This window comes from Gymnoscopelus braueri (assembly GCF_963280865.1).
Source record: "Gymnoscopelus braueri genome assembly, chromosome: 1".
NCBI classification, from domain to species: domain Eukaryota; kingdom Metazoa; phylum Chordata; class Actinopteri; order Myctophiformes; family Myctophidae; genus Gymnoscopelus; species Gymnoscopelus braueri.
Genome location: NC_137603.1, coordinates 22,033,077 through 22,052,182, shown reverse-complemented (window position 1 = coordinate 22,052,182; position 19,106 = coordinate 22,033,077). Strand labels below are relative to the sequence as shown.

The following is a 19,106-nucleotide window of genomic DNA, read 5'->3' as shown; positions in this document are numbered from 1 at the left end:
GGACAAACATTCAGCGAATGTAGCCGATCTACCAGCTCACAATGCGTTGTGGCGCATTGTGAGCTTGTAGATCGGCTATTTTCGGTGTACTGCACAAACAGTTGTAGTATAGAGCCTCGTATAGAGCCCAATCTATGTGGTTTTAAAACACACTCACTCGTCTCCAGATCGTCGTTTCAGCTACTGTGGTAGACTGGCGTTCTCGGGTCACCTCCTAATGATTTCCCGGCATTGTTGTTGTGTGTTTTTGTATCCTACTACACACTGTTTTTCTGCCCTAGGATCACACTACATTCCCATCTGCCTGCCTGCCTGTCTACCCGTCTGTCTGCCTGCCTGTCGACCCATCTGTCTGCCCACTTACAGTACCAACCTGTGTCCTCACCACTGCTTCACTCTGGCCAGCCACACTCACCCCCATCGCCCCGCTCCAGTCCAGCCGCGCTCCGGCACCCTCCATTAGCTCTCCTCCCTTCCTGCAGAAATCTCCGGACGTCATTCCCCCTATCTCCATCTGCCAACCTCTGCAATGAATCCCATCTTTTTATACCCAACTCTCTGTATCCGTGTTGTGCGCTTGTGTCCCCAACAGCTGATCGTAACACTATGTCAAGCAATTAACTTTCATATTTTATGTTTATAGTTTTCCTATTGAATGAATTGAATTGAATTGAATTATGAATTATGAATGCATACACACTAATGACAATGCAATTGAGTCTATTGAGTTTTAAAATACATTATATATCCTGTGCGTGTTTCATCCTGACATTTAACTTGCTAAAACAGCATTTTAATACCAATGACATTCTTGTATCATTCTGTTCCAATCCATTTAATGTACCTTCTTTCCCATTAAATGGAAGAGTAGAATAGGCATAATATTTTTTATGTCCAGTCCTTTTTTAATAGTTTTTTTTGTGAAAGTAATGCAAAAGTATTATGATGCATTACTTGGCACATAAAGTAATATTGTAATTACATTTTGAAAGTAGCTTCGGTTATAGGGAGCAAGGAGAGAATCATATAAGGGCGGTCAACATACATTCCCTTTTGGAGAGAGAGAGTTCCAACCAACATTTGTCTTAAATACAGTACTCAAGTAAATGTACTTTGTATACTGTCCCCCACAGCACTTATCTTACAAAAAGTTATGTACCGTTGCTTTCACATCAGTGTAGACATAAGTTTCACAATGATGACGTGATGTATTCCTGTCCCCTAAACAGAGATAATGAAGATAAATGACCTCTACCTATCCCCCCAAAAACCCATCATAACCAAGCTGTCCAAGCTCACAGCAGCAAATCCCAGCTGTTCGGTGGAAACCTTGTATGTTAAAATCTTTCCTTTTTTGTTTATTATTTTAAAGCATTTCAAAATAGCAGAGGTTGTAGATATTTTCACTACTTTTGTGCGACACTCTTGTACGATGAAGTAGGGCATTAATTAACAAAACAAACCAAAAAAAAACATACAAAGTTGAAATGTGGAGATACGAGGTTTCTGCCTGACCGCAACGGAATTATTCAAATCCATAAAGCCTGTTTTCACAGCCCATCTGACTAAATTGGGTAATCCTCTTTTGTGAAACACCTCCCTAAGAGCAGATCTATAAAGTGGTGAAACGTTGCTTGTTCGGTCAATAACCCCCCGCTCCTGTCAGTCCGTCTGTGGGGGACAACATTGAAAGATAAGAAATCCTCATTTATGGACAAACGTGCTCGAATGGATTTCCAATGCCAATCCATCCGGAGTGTGTTTTGGAAAAGCCTGCCTCTCATATTAGCCGCCATGAATCAAGTCTCTTTATCGACACGTGGAGTAATGCCAGCGTATAGCCGGGGCCTAATCAGCATGTGTTGTACAGGCTATGATTTGTTATCCGCGTGGTAATGTCATTATATTGGCTACACAGGGTGGCCATAAGATTCCATGGATATAATACCCTGCCGGACTGAATAGAACAGACCATCGTTGCTGTCGAGCAGAAACCTTGTATCTCCATATTTCAACTTTTCATGTTTTTTACCCCACGTAAATTAATGCTCTACTTCTACTACATACTACATACTACGGTGTGACACAAAAGTAGCAAAAGTCGCCGATCTACAAGCTCACAACGCGACGTGTTGTGAGCTTGTAGATCGGCGTTTTTTTAATATGCTATGTTTGATTCTTTTTTTTTGTACGGAAGTGGTTAAGTGTGTCTGTGGGTTTTACAAATATTGAACCAATAAAAAGTATTAACAAGAGCTTGTGAATAAATAATATCTACATTGGATCCATTGGAACACAGGTTAATTTTTTTCTTTCATTTTTTTTTTTTACATTTACTGAAACATTAATCTTTAGCATGTTCCAGAATTATGGGATGTTGATCAAGGGCCCAGCATTGGCCTTTGAAATTGAATCTATACTTTACTTGATTTGACTTGATTTTCTTACCTTAATAAACATTGTCATAAATATGATATGCTTCCAATCGCTAGTTAAGTCTTCTTTCAATCATCATGATATGTGTTTTGGTAAATTATGGTCCCATTTATTTTAAAATTGACAATTAAGTAGGGTATGCTCTAGGAGGGGCGGGATGATTTGATTGACAAGCTACATAACCAATAGCATTCATTCCCCGCCACCGCTCTTGATTGACAAGCTACCCAACCAATAGCATTCATTTCCGGTTGCATTAGATATGACACGATATGACACGTTATAGAAAGATGGCGGATTTGAAATTCCTGAACAATTGGCTTCATTTACGGTCTGTAGAGACCAATGGGGTCGCTTTGTCCATTCATTTTTACAGTCTATGATGTTGATCTACTTCTTTGATCGGAGCTGAGGGAATATAACTTAATGATGTACATAATCTTAGCTACTCTTGTAGTTGAATGAAAAAGGCCTTTGAACCTCCATCTTTGAGGGGGCTTGATGTTTTTTCAATTACTTTTAAGCAGACACTCTTATCCAAAGTGAGTTATAATAAGCAAAAGTGGGGGGGAGGTTTGCAGAATCTTGCAATGTGAGCTTGTACTGTAGATCTGCCTTTACTTGGGTAGGCTGCTACAAGTATAGGCTATATTTTGATGCCAATACTAGTCAAATCTTGAATACAGGCCTTTTTCTTGTAACAGAATTAGATCTATATTGTGGCATTGGTACTAGTACACAGCAAAATAAATCTGAGCACTTCTTCCACCACTAGATATTTCCACATATTTTCCCTTTATGAACGAGAGAAAGTTCAATTAGCCTCCTGTCTTTATGAACTGTCATCCTATATTAAGCACAGAGGGATACTGTACATACATACATACATACATACATACTGCGTAAACCGTACTGGACTAGTATCCAACTGTACCATTGCGAGCATCTGAAGCAGCAAAGCTACATGTACCAAGTCATCTTTGATCCACAGACTAATTAATTCCTTAAGTTCTCGTGTTTATCGCAGGAGGGGGAGATTGGGGGGGAGGTGTATGGGGGTCTGTCTTTGAAGTGGCGTCTCTAGAGGACCACCAGGCCTGAGGCTGGACTCAGCCAGCAGTGGGGAACGCAACCAGTCACGTCTCCACAGCAAGGCCAAGCAGGGGCTGTTTTAGCCCATTAAGAACTGAGGCCGATTCTACAAAGGCCTTCTAAATCAGTATGTCTCACACTTTCAAGGTTTTAAAAAGAAAATCTAAAATAGCAGATGTACAAAGCTCGCAGTGCGGCACGAAGTGACGCACTGTGAGCTTGTACATCTGCTATTTTGGCCAATAGCCAACGCAAAAATCTAAAGCGGCACAGATTGCTTTCCCGGTTTTAATGGGTTAGTTTAGTAATTAATTAATAATTTAATTAACCACTTAAACCCTCTATTCATAGTTAAATGGACCCGAGTTACAACACTGTCCTTGGACCGCTTTTTTCTGTCTACACTGTACTACTCAACACCAAATCTCTTCACCAAAAAATAGCAGATCTACAAGCTCACGTTGTGTGCGCTGCGTTAGTTAGTTAATTAATTCGACTATATTATTCACAGCACAGTGGGTAATCGCCACTTACTGATTGTTTGAAACGTGTCCATCAGAAAAAAGGAAGAAAAAAACAGTATGTCAAAATTGAATATCACGCCCCATTGAGTGCCTGTCGGCAGAGAAGTTGACGTTCACCGATGGCATGTAGCCCATGTTTATTGTTGTTGTTTTGCACTGGCTAAATGTTGGTGTGTTGGTCAGATTTGTTTATTTTATTATTATTACTATTCGTTTTAGATAGCGTTATTTTTATGAAGATTTATTTGTTTCCGTGGCACAAAAGTGGGAATAAATAACAGCAAAAAGAAATAAACTAATTTCTGTAATTGATGTTTTAAACATTGGTATCCGTGTCGGCCCATAATGTCCATATGGGTGCATTCCTACGGGAGGATATCTTTCCCAGGTGTTTCGCCCAGGCGGACAGGGTTTTGAGGTTAGGTTCAGGCATTATTTCTGTGAGGTTAGGGTTAAGGTTAGGGTTACACATTGTGTTTGTGAGGTTAGGGTTAGGCATAGTTTTAGTGTTAGGTTAAATGTTAGGGTTTAAGCGCAATCAAGGCTAAACACCAAGGAAAGAGGGAGTCCCGCATCCCTCCCTACACCAAACGGTTGTTCTGGGGGAGATCGTGGGCATCGTGTTCATAACTAGCGGTGTTGGAAACTGGGCTAGTGGCATGGCTTTGAAAAAAGAAAATGAGATTCTTCAAACCTCTGTGGTATCCCCCCACTCTGCTCTTAACCAGCAAATGAACCGTCAGCCATCTATCTTCATTCCACCCTGGGCCCGCTAGTCCCTCTCTCCCCGCAGACTCAAGCTACTTGTCGGCAAGCTCTTATTGCCGAGGGGGGAATCCAATCCTCCCGGCTCAAAAGTAAAGTGCAGCGTTCTTCTGAAAGTCATTCTGAGGTGAAAAACACGGAGCCACTGACGCTATCATTTCAGACAGCTTAATCAATATTTGTGAACACGAAACAACACTGTGTGTCAAAGCTGGGAATTTGTAGAACTCTGGTTGTAATCTATGATGTCAGAAATGATGTTGACATGCAGACTGACATAGACGTTGCAGAATATTTGCTTGACCCCACAAATACAAATAAACGTATTTCATCTATAACAAGTTCAGCAGTCAGTTGTAATCTATTTTGAAATTGCATGTAGTGAGTGTGTACCCTAGACTGGCAGGCTGACAAGCCTCCAAATTGACTTCTAAATGCAACTTCATCCTGCTATTTGCCTACTTCACTGTGAAGTGCGTGAGAAGTGTGTGAAAGCCAGTGGTGGACAAACAAAGTACTCAACCTTATACTTGAGTGCTCCTGGCCAAATATTACTCAACTACAAGTGAAAGTTTCTCAACTTTCTCTGTCAAGTTTGTACGTGAGTTCAAGAATTGGAGTACTTGCTTTTCAAAAGTAGCCTACATATATGCTTTTGAAAAATACTGTATTTAAAAGTACAAATATACTAATATCCCAACACGTCTCAATGTGACGCTTTGTGAGCTTGTAGATCTTCTAATTTCACTATTTTTGAAATAGTGAAATAATATTTTCATAATTAATATCTTTCAAAAGTATAGTTTGAAATGTAGTGTAGTTGTTCAAAAGGAGACCTCTGATAATCAAACAAAAGAAAGAGGTCCCGCACACTGTCTGGAACTTGCAAAAATGTCGCTCTTTATTTCGGTCGACGTTTCGGTCGGACCTTCATCAGAACTAGGCTGCCCTAGCACGTCTGATATCTGGTCTAGGGCGGGTTCAAAATCTCCTGAGAAAAATTCTGCCGGATCCCATTGGTTCACCGATCTGTCCGTCAGCCCCCGCCCCGCGCCCCTCCTCCTCCCCCAATGTGCAGCGTTGAGAGCCCTGACGTCACAACATTTGGAGCGACGCCTACTGCACTCTGGTTGGTTGGGGAAATGAAACACTTCCTATTCCAGGAACGTCAACAGGCTGGTCCAGGCTCTTATTTTTGAGCAAAACGCGAAGGAAAATAAAAGCCTGGAGAATAGATCGAGGCTACATCAGAACAGACAATACAGGGTACAACTAGTTCCAGATAGTGTGAGGGACCTCTTTCTTTGTTTTGATTATCAGAGATCCCCTTTTGAACATTGGCACCTTTGTCCTACGCACCTGTTACCAACCTTTGAGGTGTGCATCGGCCTTCTTCTAAATGTAGTGAAAGTGTAAAAAAGATTATAATGATGCTCAAGTAATGTAGATACGGATCAAATATGATATGATACGATATGGATTAAAACATTTTAAGTACATTACTCAAATAAATGTACTTTTTTACCGTCCACAACTGGTGAAGGGGGCCAACTTTCTACAGAGAACAACCCCACATCACCCTGTTCAAAGCAGTATTCCTGGAGGAGAAGTGGAGCCAATTGCTGCTCCTTATCTTGCTGCCAACAATGCAGTCCTCACGAGGAAGACCTTCACATGAGTGGTAAAGGGTGCATTTCCATAGCGCCTTTATCAAAAGCGCTTTACAATGTGCATTATATTCACAGACACGGCGGAGGAAACCATGCAAGGCACCAACCTGCTCATCAGGAGCAATTAGGGGTTCAGTGTCTTGCTCAAGGACACTTCGACACTGAGCCAGGAGACGACAGGAATCGAACCGGGAGCCTTCTAATTCCTAAGCCACCGCTCTTACCTCCAGACACTGCCGCCAATCATACAGTACCTCAACAGGGCAAACCAGTCTCGGACTTCAGTCACATTTTGATAGTCTCTCTGTCTCGTCACATGAGACCGAGGTCATTGTATGTAATCCTATACGGGCTGGGGCGGCACTTGTCAGCGGTTAGTGTTGGGCGGGAGGAGTAGGACGTCTCCCGCCCAACTCTACGTCTCTACGTCCTCCCGGTGGTGGCTCCTCACTGGCAGGTGAGGCAGCAGTGACAACACAGAAATGTGTATGGGGAGGAATTCATTGGCATAACGACAACATTTGGATAAAAAGAACACTGTCTTTTATTAGATTTGATTTCACATCATATACTGCCTCATATACTATAGGCCAGTGGTTCTCAATCTTTTCTGGATCAGGGCCCACTTGAAAATATTGAAAGCATTCGCGGCCCATCCATCTGAACACTTAACAAGGCAGCCATTTGGCTGCCTGTTACGTGGTCAGATGGGTGGGCCAATCAGATCGATGGGTCAATCGATCGAGAGATTGTGTTGCTGCTCGGATCAGTGGAACTAACATATACTTTAAGCTGGAATGCATCCGTATCACAATGAAAACTAATCCTTCACGATTTTGGAGAAAGACACCATGTCATCTTTTTGTTACATTATTTTTTGTTTTATGTTAATGTTATATTATCATCAACATCGTAGTGTTTTGCCAATTATTTGGGGGCCCACTTGCAATATCCTCACGGCCCACCAGTGGGCCCCGGCCCACAGGTTGAGGATCACTGCTGTAGGCCTATACGGTGTAAGTTGATGAATTTTCAGCTTCCCTTCTTCCTTTCTCCTCCAGTGGCATTCTCTCCAGGGACAGAAGACAGTCTTATTAAGAACAGTTGATGGGCTGAGGGGATGCAGGAAGGGGGCGCGGTGTTACTGGATGCTGCAGGGCTCTGAGCATCTGGCTCTCAAAGTCACACGTATACTGCTCCTTCTCCACTTCAAACACCCGGCGCCAAAGCAGCAGCAACGCAGGGCCGTGTTCAATTCACTGCCGATGGGTAAACGGCGAAGTGGAGCGGTGTCGGGGGCGGAGAATGGCTGTGTGCGTCTCACAATCCCCCTCCGCTGCGATGAAGTGAAATGAACCACTTGAACCCCAGCATCCATAATGTGGGAGGAACATTACCCAAAAATAGCCGATCTACAAGCTCACAACGTGTCACAACGGCTATTTTTGGCAAAGAGATTTGATGTAGACAGAAAAGAAACGGCCCACATACAGAGCCAACTCAGGTCCAGTTTACTACCTGGTAGTTGAACGTTGAAGTTATATTGAATTAATATACTCATGGAGGGATGTAGCATACTGCATAGGGTGACCAGATGGGTGAGAGACAGAAAGTTCCTTGTCTACCATTATATGATTTAAAGGTAGGGTAAGTGATATTCTTGGGGTTTTTTTTTGTTAAAAAGGTTAAAGTGTTTGTTCGGTCACAGGGGTCTCTCCAGCTCTTTAGTAAACAGAATATAGTACATTTTCAGGTAGGTGACAACATTTGAGCCAATCAGGAGAGAGCACTGACAATGCATTTTCTGTTTAATAAAGAGCTGGAGAGACATGGAGACTCCTTTTACTGAACAAACACTCTATAGAAATGAGCACTATCAGAATATAGAGCTATTTAACACTTATTTTAACAAAAGTAAATCACTTACCCTACCTTTAAGTCACATTTAGGTGTCTATTGTGATCAAGTATCTGCCTTTTATAAATGGTTGGGGTTCATTCACTCTCATTGGCCTTGATGTTGCTGATGCTGCTGTCCAAGTTTGGAATCATTGCACATCAATGTTGTTTCTGTGAGTTCCAAAGTTGTCCTACTTTAGTCTACGGTCGAAGGTTGAGAAAGTCATTTGATTAATGTTTTTTATGGCAATACGTTCTGGGCTGGGTTGGCAGTGACAGGGGCCACAGACTGTGGTCCCTGTCACTGCCAACCCCACAGTTGGCCTGGGGAGGAAGTAGACAACCACCACTCGCCTCATATGATCAGTGTAGCCAGATTTGTTTGACAATTTCCAGCTCAACCACAGTCTAAAAACTGCTCAATGCGACAAAACCCAGCCCAAAACATACAGTAATATCCATAAAACGATTCACCATGCATGACTTTTGCATCCTGCAACTGTCGCAATGATGTGCAATGTTTCTAAACTTAGTCCCAACAACAGCAGCAACAAAAATAAACCAATACATGAATGAATCCCCACAAACCTCAAATGAATACCATACATTAGGTGGTAGGCAAGGATCTCTCTCTCTCTCTCTCTCTCTCTCTCTCTCTCTCTCTCTCTCTCTCTCTCTCTCTCTCTCTCTCTCTCTCTCTCTCTCTCTCTCTCTCTCTCTCTCTCTCTCTCTCTCTCTCTCTCCCCTTCATTTCAGGCTCCAGTCACTTCATGAATGTGGTAACCAGGTCTGCATCCAAAGGTGAGAGGAAGGTACTGGAGGATTTGAGGTAAAGTTCATGCATTAAAGACACTTGATGCAGAGTTGACCTGTACAGTCAATACAAATCCCTAAACACACAGTGAGTCTCTGAACTTCAGTTCAGTCTCTAATGTTAACGTTTTTTATTCATTATCAGAACAGGACAGGACAGAGGAAGTGCATGTAGAGGCTGTTTTATCGTTATATATGAATTATCCTGGCAGAATAGCTGTGTTCTGTTCTTGAAGACATGGTAAAGTGAAATCTGAGAGCATCCTCCTGTTCAACAACTCTATCAATGCAGTCTGCGGCTCTGCCATAACCAGTGTATAGAGCTTGGGCATTATCAATTTCAACGGACAGCCCCCGTTATTTATAGCCTCATAGATTTTCCTGTAGTCACACTGACTGTTGCATGGCTGAATGGATGAGCCAGTTGTTGATTATATTCAAGGATTGCGGCGGAGAAGCTAACTGGCCTAATATTGAGCGAGTGGCACATACAGTACAGCCAATAAGCTGTAGCTTGTCTGGTTTAGTTTAGAGTGAAAACTGAATGGTGTTTTCCGACCAGCTGTAGCAATGCCCACCATGTTTTAACATGCAGACCGTTCTGGGCTAGAAAGGCAATTATGGCACCCGTTATCCCATTAGCATCAGCATCCACGAGCTCCACAAGCCCAAAATAGGTGCTGACAAACTTGTAGCCTACTTATTTGTGTGGTATTTCACACGTTTGTTCACTGATATGTCAGTGGTTTCATCCAGATAGAGGGAATAAGGGGATTTGCCGATATCTTCCATTTGTTCTTTTATCAAATGTAAAAAGTCTAAAATGAAGAAAGACTTGCTAACTGCATTTTGAATGTCCCCATCTCATTTTATAAGATATATCAGACAAATCATCCACCAAGCTCATTCAAAGCGGGCCGTTCAGATATCAATATAGAGTTAATGCAAATGTATTAGACTGGTCCGACCAGGTCTCTAGAACCGTACTGGACCCGGAGCTCATTTAATGCTAAAAGCACCGTGGTATTCATATTAGCCATGTGTGTTAGTCACCTCCTGCTCCTCCTGTGAGTAATCACAGACAAGCAGTGGTGGAAAAAGTACTCAAATCTTTTACTTAAATAGAAGTATCAACACTGCAATGTAGAACTCTACTCTGTTACAAGTAAAAGTCCGGAATTCAAAATTGTACTTAAGTACAGTACTTTAGTACATGTACTTAGTTACTTTCCACCACTGTGTATTTGAAGGGAAACAAGCAACCAGGTCTATGGAAACAAGTCCAAAATGTATTGTTTGAATACTTTATTAGCAGTTTGCAGTTCAATACAAGGTCTGCTAAGAGGATTTTAATTGCAATATTTCACACTCTAGAGACTCTCTCTTAGAGAAGAGAGAATCTCTAGAGTGTGAAATATTGGACGTTGCCTCAGCCTGCAATAAAGCGGTTGTCAATTCATGATGCCTTCTCATCTCCCAATTTTTATACTTAATATACAATGGCAATGTTGTGTAAGAAGAATCATTAAATATACATATATACATTTTTTTGCACATTAAGCAAATCATCATGGGGACAAAACTAATTTGAGGACCCTCCCTGGGGGTCGCGACCCACAGTTTGATAACCTCTGATCTATACATTGCCAAGCTGTCACCATGGTACATCAAAAAACTGTGGATGCTTGGTACACAGCAGGGAACATGTTTCTTTGTGGCGGAGCGTTCATTAAAACCATTCAGCCGGGCATTGAGCTCTCAGTGTTTTTTTCTGATTGTTATAAAGGCTATACCTGATATAATATGGCCTTAAATTCGCTTAATACAGTTCATATTGTCTAATTAACATATCACAGGCCCATGTTGATATAGTATGGAGTGTAATTACAGCATAATTTGGTAGAATAGTTTCTAATTGCAGCATATTTTGGATCTGATATGACATGTATTTATAATTAGATAGATGATCTTGTAAAATGGTGTCTAATGGTGTACTGAGATTTTCTATTTGGTTTCTAATTAGAGTATAATTTGGTATAATATTGTCTAAGTTGAGGACTCTATATTGGGTCTAATTAAGCATTGGGCTTATTTTCTAATTAGATCATAATTTAGGTGTAGTATCCACCACGGTGCATCCGGCTTTGTCGGGCGTCCACACGAACACAATTGGCCCGTGTTCGGGGGGGGGGGGGGGGGAGGTAGGAGTAGGACGAAGGCTCTACGTCCTCCCGGTGGGGGCTCCTCACTAGCAGGTGAGTCAGTAGGATGCAACAGTAGTGACAACACAGACATGTGTGTGGGAAGGAATAATAATCGATTGACAATTGCAGCTATACTGATTACACAGTATGAAAATTGCAAGGTGGATTGCTTCTCACGTGGAGAAAAAGGGTGATTATAGTGGGATGCCACTAGAGGAAGGGTCATGTCTTGCTGTTGAAGGGGTGTGTGAAGCAAGAAGAAATGCAATGAGGATTGTATAGTTGAGACAAAAGATCCAAGTGTCTTCACTGTAATGGCAAGTAATGGGTCAGCACAATGTCCTATAAAGAATAAAGGAACTAAAAGTGAACAGGATCAGAGTGGAAAGGGGATTGTCATGTGCGGAAGTTGTGAAGAAAATGGATGAGGGAAAGGAAAGAGCTGGTCAACGTGAAATGGAGGGGGAAATGAATGGAGATGGAGGAGGGGAAAACATGTGTATGGACAAGAGACAGTTTCTGGCATTTATTGCCATGGTAATTAACTATGCAGTTCAAACGCAGGGGAAATCGGATTAATTGATTGATTGATTGATTTAATACTTTATTAACAGTATTGCAATTTGTACAGAGGTATGGTTTTTAAAAGGATAACACAAAAAGCCCTAAGGGCTTTGTTTCCATTGTGGTCCTGAAGCAGATAAAGATGGTGTTGGATGCAGCCACGAGATTCTTGAACATTGTGGACATAGTGGAGAAGATCTCGATAACCTTCTGAGAAAGGAAGGATTTGCGCCAACTCAGACCCAGTGGTCTGGGTGATAATGATTAATGGATGGGACTAAATTCTAATGTTGGGATCAGTGGGTGGACACCTGTATAGTTTGCACTGTGAAGATATTATTCCAATAGGTGGCGGTAATGCAAGATGTAAAACCCCCAAAAGAAGAAGAAGAAGATGCAAATGTTGAGAAATGAAAGTTAAACAGTGATAGTAGTTTAGTAGCAGTGTTGCCATGTCTGCTTATTATAAGCGACTATGGGCTTATTCTTCTGTAAAGTTGCTTGTAAATTTTGGTAGTTGCGGGTTGTGGTTTTTTGGGCTTGTTTGTAAAGTGTAGTTGCTTTTATTTGGGCTTGTTTCCTAATGTTGTTTAAACCAGTGATTCTCAAACATTTCCATGTCAAGGATCCCCTAATTAATATGCATTTAGGACCCAACCTTAAAACAAGGGGTTGAATTAGTTCTCCTGCTAATATGCCACAAAAATGTGGAATGCCCTACCAAAAGTCGTGAGTGTAAAACCCTACTCTCCTTCAAAACTGTCCTAAAAGAGTAGCCTACCTTCAGGTGGCTGCAATTCGAAACTGGCCCCTGTAAAAGTCATAACCTAGCCCCCCCCCCCCCTCGAACTGTTCACTGTACATATTTTATTTAAATTTTTTCAAACGGTTTACACTGTTAAATATTATGCATGATGTTCTGCATATAGTAGTGTAATATCTGTCTGTCATTTAATGTCACTATGAAGTTCCCGGCCTCACTCATCTGCGAAGAGAAGAGGGTTAGAGCGCTCAGTTGGCCTATAATCGCTTCTTTGGGGCTTGTTTTCATAGACCTGGTTGCTTATTTCTCTCACAAAATATGGCAACAATGACAAGAAGACGCATGTAGTGAAATGAAAGTGAAACGGTGTTCTCACTGTTCTGTTAGTAGTAGGCTAGTTCAGTAGCAACACCGCAGTAGCAGCAGCACTCTCTCTACATTCATCAGGACTTACTGCGAACTAAGACAGGTGACTGAGTACTCTTGATATACACTGCTCAAAAAAATAAAGGGAACACTTTGATCCCTTAATTCTTTTGAGTTTTTTCATGAACTGTGTACATAACGCTAACGAAAACTGCTCAAAAGAATTAAGGGATCAAAGTGTTCCCTTTATTTTTTTGAGCAGTTTAGTTGATTGAGGGTTAATTATTCACTTGCAGAGAATCAAATTAAGCCATATTACACAATGGTGTGTGTTACCCCGATTGGCACCACAGTGATGCACTGAGGTCAGGAACGAGGTGGAGCACATTGTAATTAAGATATTCGATAGACATTATTTTTCTTCAATGCCAGATTTAGCCACTACGTCTGCTAACTTCCTATGCAAACTGCTAGCCTAGCCACTTAGCCGGCTGTGATCTGCTGAGACTCAGTCTTATCAGCACAGGATTTTTATATTTTGATTTTTATATTTTTATATTTTGTTGCTTCTAGAACGGATATTTTCAAAAGCTTTGTATACATTCTATGCATTTGAAAACTTGTGACATGGGACATTCTACATAATGAGTAGTTTTACTTTTGGTACTTACAGTATTTTACTTTAAGTAATTACTTTCATACTTTTACTCAAGTAAATTTTAATACAATACTTTTACTTGTAATGGAGTAATTCTATATTGCGGTATTGATACTTTTACTTATGTAAATCATTTGAGTACTTCTTCCACCACTGGTTTGAGCACGGGTAGAGAGCCTATTTCAACCAATCTTATTGCTTGGTCGGAACTACCTGTTGTATAATGTGTCTACAACTGTATGCAGACATGATTTTCACCCTGTTCATATCTCTTTAAATTCTCCACTCAAATCTTTTGTTTAAACAAAAACGTTCCATTACATCTAAATTCAGATTAGATTCATACATATTACGCTGTGAGAAGTATCAATAACTACATTTCTTTCACTTTTATTCTCGGTGTGTAGAAATGGCCTCTGCCAACAGTCTCCTGTCTGAAGAGCAGTTCCTGTGTTCCATCTGTCTGGACGTGTTCACCGATCCAATCACCACTCCATGTGGACACAACTACTGCAAAACCTGTATCACACATTACTGGGACACTAGTGATGTGTGTCAGTGTCCACTTTGTCAAAAAACCTTCTACAAGAAACTAGAATTCTCTGTTAATAAAGTTCTCTCTGAGATGGCTGATGAGTTCAGGAAGAAACGGAAACGGAAGTTTGAAAGTATTTCCAGCTCAAACCAAGAACCTGCCAATCCAGATGAAATCTCCTGTGACATCTGTACTGAGACCAAGCTCAAGGCTATGAAGTCCTGCCTGGTGTGTCTGGCCTCCTACTGTGAGACTCACCTGGAGCCTCATCACAGAGTCACAACATTTAAACGACACAAACTAATTGACCCTGTAAAGAACATGGAAGACATTTTGTGTAAGAAACATGACAGACCTCTGGAGCTTTTTTGTAAGACTGACCACATGTGTGTTTGTCAGTTTTGCACTGAATCAGACCACAAATTACATCAAATTGTATCTCTGGAAGAGGAATATGAAGGAAAGAAGGCTGAGCTGGGAAAGACAGAGGCTGAAGTTCAGCAGATGATCCAGGAGAGACAACTGAAGATTCAGGAGGTCAAACACTCAGTAGAGCTCAGCGAGAAAGATGCAGACAGAGAGAAAGCAGATGGTGTGCTGGTCTTCACTGCTCTGAGGAGCTGTATTGAGAGAAGCCAGGCTGAGCTCATTGGTGTGATTGAAGCGAAGCAGAAAACAACAGAGAAACAGGCTGAAGGCTTCATCAAAGAGCTGGAACAGGAAATTACTGAATTAAAGAAGAGAAGCTTTGAGCTGAAGCAGCTCTCGCACACTGAAGACCACCTCCAACTCCTCCAGAACTTCACCTCCATCAACACCCCTCCACCCACAAAGGACTGGACAACGGTCAATGTCCATCAGTCTTCATATGTGGGGACTGTGAGGACAGCTGTGGCTCAGCTGGAGAAGACACTCAGTCAAGAGATGGAGAAGGGGCTGTGTGATGCTGAGCTGAGGAGGATCCAACAATGTGCTGTGGATGTAACTCTGGACCCTGATACAGCACACTGCCAACTCATCCTGTCTGATGATGGAAAACAAGTGAATGATGGAGATGTAAAGAAGAATCTCCCAGACAACAAAGAGAGATTCTCTACATGTGTCTGTGTCTTAGGAAAACAAGGCATCTCCTCAGGAAGATTTTACTATGAGGTTCAGGTTAAAGGGAAGACCGGCTGGGATTTAGGAGTAGCCAGAGAGTCCATCAACAGGAAGGGGAAAATCACACTGACCCCCACCAATGGTTACTGGACTATATGGTTGAGGAATGGAAAGGAGTACAGTGCCCTTACTGACCGTGTCCTCCCCCTCGCTCTAAAAAAGAATCCCCAGAAAATAGGGGTGTTTGTGGATTATGAGGAGGGCCTGGTCTCCTTTTATGATGTGGAGACCAGAGTTCATATCTACTCTTTCACTGGCTGCACCTTCACTGAGAAACTCTATCTATACTTCTGTCCATATCTCAACCTTAATGGTAAAAACTCTGCTCCTCTGATCATCTCTCCTGTCAATTACACAGATTAGACCAGCGTTTCCCAACCCCGGCAGCCGGACCTTTTTTGGGCCGCGAAGGGATGGTTAAGGATAATTCCTTTTAACAGGTCGTTCATGAAAGTCCTTGCGGTCTTGTTTCCAATGAGAACCTGTGAGCAATTGGGGTTAAGAGTCTTGCTCAGGGACAAATTTCATATCATCGGCACATATGCTGGGATAGCCTGGAATCGAACCTGGGGCAACCAGGGCCAGCTGGTTCCCTAGGCGGGCTCACTAACCACTCAGCTATGGCCGCCCCAATGGTAGGTGTTCCATGTAAAATTTAGAATGAAAAAGAAAGAAATCAACCCCCTCCCCCCAGAACAATAGATGCGTCGTGGACTGCTGCTGCCTTGAGCCATTGGCTCATCGTCCGTTATCGGACACACGTCCAGTGAATCGACCCTCGCACATATACATGCAAATGTGTGGCTTTGTCTTCATGGGGCCATCACTGTACTCGCCTGCCAGGTACTCAGGGGTGAAAGTGGGTCGGAACGGGCCGATACGAAGAGGGGCTGTCAAAAGCCCATATTATAACCTGCCATGATGAATGTCCAACAATAAAACACATGTACTAACGTTAAATCAACATACATGTTAGATTAGACCAATCCTTTATTTTCAGTCAACTGTTAATCAAGCTAACTGTGGTTACTAACGGGTGCATTCTAATTTTATGTCTGAAGTATAGCCAAATATGGTAAATCGGGTTCTCCAATTAAGCAAGTATTTAGCTTAAAATGTATTCCCTGTGAGTGTCCACTGTCTCTGGTCTATATTTCTTTCTTGATTGTATATTTTATGGCATTATTTTATGGCATTTAGTTAAGTAAAACAAAAGAAAATCATACATTAATGTCTAGGAAAAACAATAGTTAAAGTTGTACAATGCAGAATCACAAATAACGATTTTTAGCAACCTCTGCTGGTCACTACCGTCACTGCATACAATTTCCCTAGTCCTCGATTACCCAGAATTCCATTCGTTTTCACCGGAAGCCGGAAGCGTTTCAAAAAGCGATCTTTTAATTGTTTTATACTATCTACGGATCGTTTCTCTTAGCCAGTGGAGCATTAGTTACCATGAGCTGTGCTTTCTTTTTCTGTTCTTTTTCGATCTTCCAATCCTACATTCTCTTAAAATCAGCGTGAGGTTCCTTATTGTTAATAGCGCGGTAGTTCCTGGCCAAACAGGAAACCGTTGCGGTAGTTCCTGAGGACGTCGGCCACGACGTCATGACGTTGGCCAGGAACGTCATTTTCCCGGGAAAGTCCCCCCCGTCCACGTTCAATAGAAAATATATAAATAAAAGGCTTCCGGGGGTGAAATTCATGGAGTGGGTGTTGTGAAACTTTTGCCACTCGCAAAAGATATACAATTTAACTTTAGTTTTGTTGAAAACGTTACCTAGTATTACTTTAATTATCAGAGGCTGATACATTACTGCAATTACTATAGAACAGAATTGAAAATAGGAATGTTTGGCTCTTATGTAGCTGCAAGTTATTACAATTTATTTAAAAAAATGTTTTCTTACAGTATACTATGTCAATGTATACATTTCTTTATTCCTCTTATACTCTGTTTTATCTAGGTTAAACTTTCTCACTGGGAAATATGTGTTCAATATTACACCATGGTATAGTTTGAGAGCAGTAAACTCTACACCCCAATGGAAAAGTGAGTGCGTGTGCGTGCCAGCTACATCTAACCTGCAAACGTATAATATATTACCGGTGTATATCCCTCCCTCTTCACCTTTATTTGGAGAACCATGTAAACTGAACTAGGGCACACAAAATGAGTGGGTGAAATAAAATGAAACAAAAAACTTGTGGTGTTTCTGGTTATTTAGCACTTGTGTCAAACTTGTGAACCCATCAACTGTGCTGTTGATAAACTTAAACGTTTACCAACCGAAACCTAGTCTAGAGCATAGACATATAAAGGTAAACGCCTCCTCCGGCTCTGAGGCGTCTGTAGTCTATTCCACAATCTCTGAATGCTATATAGAGTCTGGAACTACAACTCCCGAAATCCGAGAGAGGAAGCTGGCACTTCCGTTCACGAAAATATATTTTAAAATATCTTTACATTTTATTATTTTATTTCCATTTCTGCTAAGCAGCAAGCTAAATATACTTAGATGATTTGTATTTATATTAGGATAAATGTGCGCAACTGTAAAGACAAAACGGAAGTGGGGAGGAGGCTTCATATCCGGTTTATATTCATGATCAGAGCTTCCGAGTCCCAGACTGTATGACCGGAAACATTTGAAAATTGTGGGAGGCAACAGTCTGGCCACGCGAGACTAAGGCGTCTGTATCTCGGGTGCGCACCAGCTTCCGCCCTCCCACGGGAAGTTTCCGCGTGCGTCACAGAAGGGGGCGTTCGGTAGGCCAATAAGAGGCCTACCGAACGTCCCCTTCTGTGACGCACGCGGAAACTTCCCGAGGGAGGGCGGAAGCAATACAAGGTATTGCGACACAGGTCGCTCCAATGAACTGCAGAGGCCAATGAGGTATCTAGGTTTCTATATCTATGGTCTAGAGGCCTGTGTGCTAGCCAGACATTATAGGTTATAACTATGTTTTACAAACATACAAGACTTCATAAACATACAAGAGTTCACTGCCTATTTTGTCTAATAATGGTAAAAGAACAACACAGTCAGTATAGCAATGCACAAAGCACCCAAAACAAAGGTTTTAAGTTTTAATTAATTGGTGAGTCTCTGCAGACCAGTGACAAAGAACAGCTAAATAAAAAGAATTAGTTCTCCTGCTAATATGCCACAAAAATGTGGAATGCCCGTGAAGGAGTGTAAAACCCTATACTCTCCATCAAAACTGCCCTAAAAGAGTACCTTCAGGTGGCTGCAATTCGAAACTGGCCCGTGGCCCCTGTAAAAGTCATAACCTAGCCCCCCCCCTGAGTGCAAAGGACCCCAACTTTCATGTGTTTTCTTTTTTGCAAACTTCTAATAAAGTATTCAATCAATCAATCACCTTCTGAAAATATTCTGTGCCAGAGACCCCGTCACCCATACAAGTGGATTTGAAAATATTCCTACATTTTTCAGGATACATTTTCAAATAGGTTAGGTATAGACGAATCCACAGACGCGCTGCCTGTAGGCGGCCATTGCTGCGGTGTCGCGTCCGCGGAGCGTTGACACCGCAGCAATGGCTGCGCGCAGGGCAGCGCTCCGTGGATTCGTGTATATGGTTAGAGCGCTCAGGTGGCCTATAATCACTTCTTTGGGGCTTGTTTTCATA

At 41.8% G+C, this 19,106-nt stretch overlaps 1 protein-coding gene across 1 annotated transcript; it reads left to right on the top strand.

The window, feature by feature from the left end:
* Window positions 1-13,111: 13,111 nt before the first annotated feature.
* LOC308087237 (E3 ubiquitin-protein ligase TRIM39-like) lies at window positions 13,112-17,565 on the top strand. The gene is made up of 2 exons (XM_080430967.1): window positions 13,112-13,198; window positions 14,161-17,565. The coding sequence occupies exon 2, from the start codon at window positions 14,163-14,165 to the stop codon at window positions 15,810-15,812; it is 1,650 nt and encodes a 549-aa protein (XP_080287093.1). The 5' UTR covers window positions 13,112-13,198; window positions 14,161-14,162; the 3' UTR covers window positions 15,813-17,565.
* The last annotated feature ends 1,541 nt before the right edge of the window (window positions 17,566-19,106 follow it).

What these genes read in the sequence shown, in the direction of transcription:
- LOC308087237 (XM_080430967.1), top strand. Translation starts at nt 14,163, where the DNA reads ATGGCCTCTGCCAACAGTCTCCTGTCTGAAGAGCAGTTCCTGTGTTCC.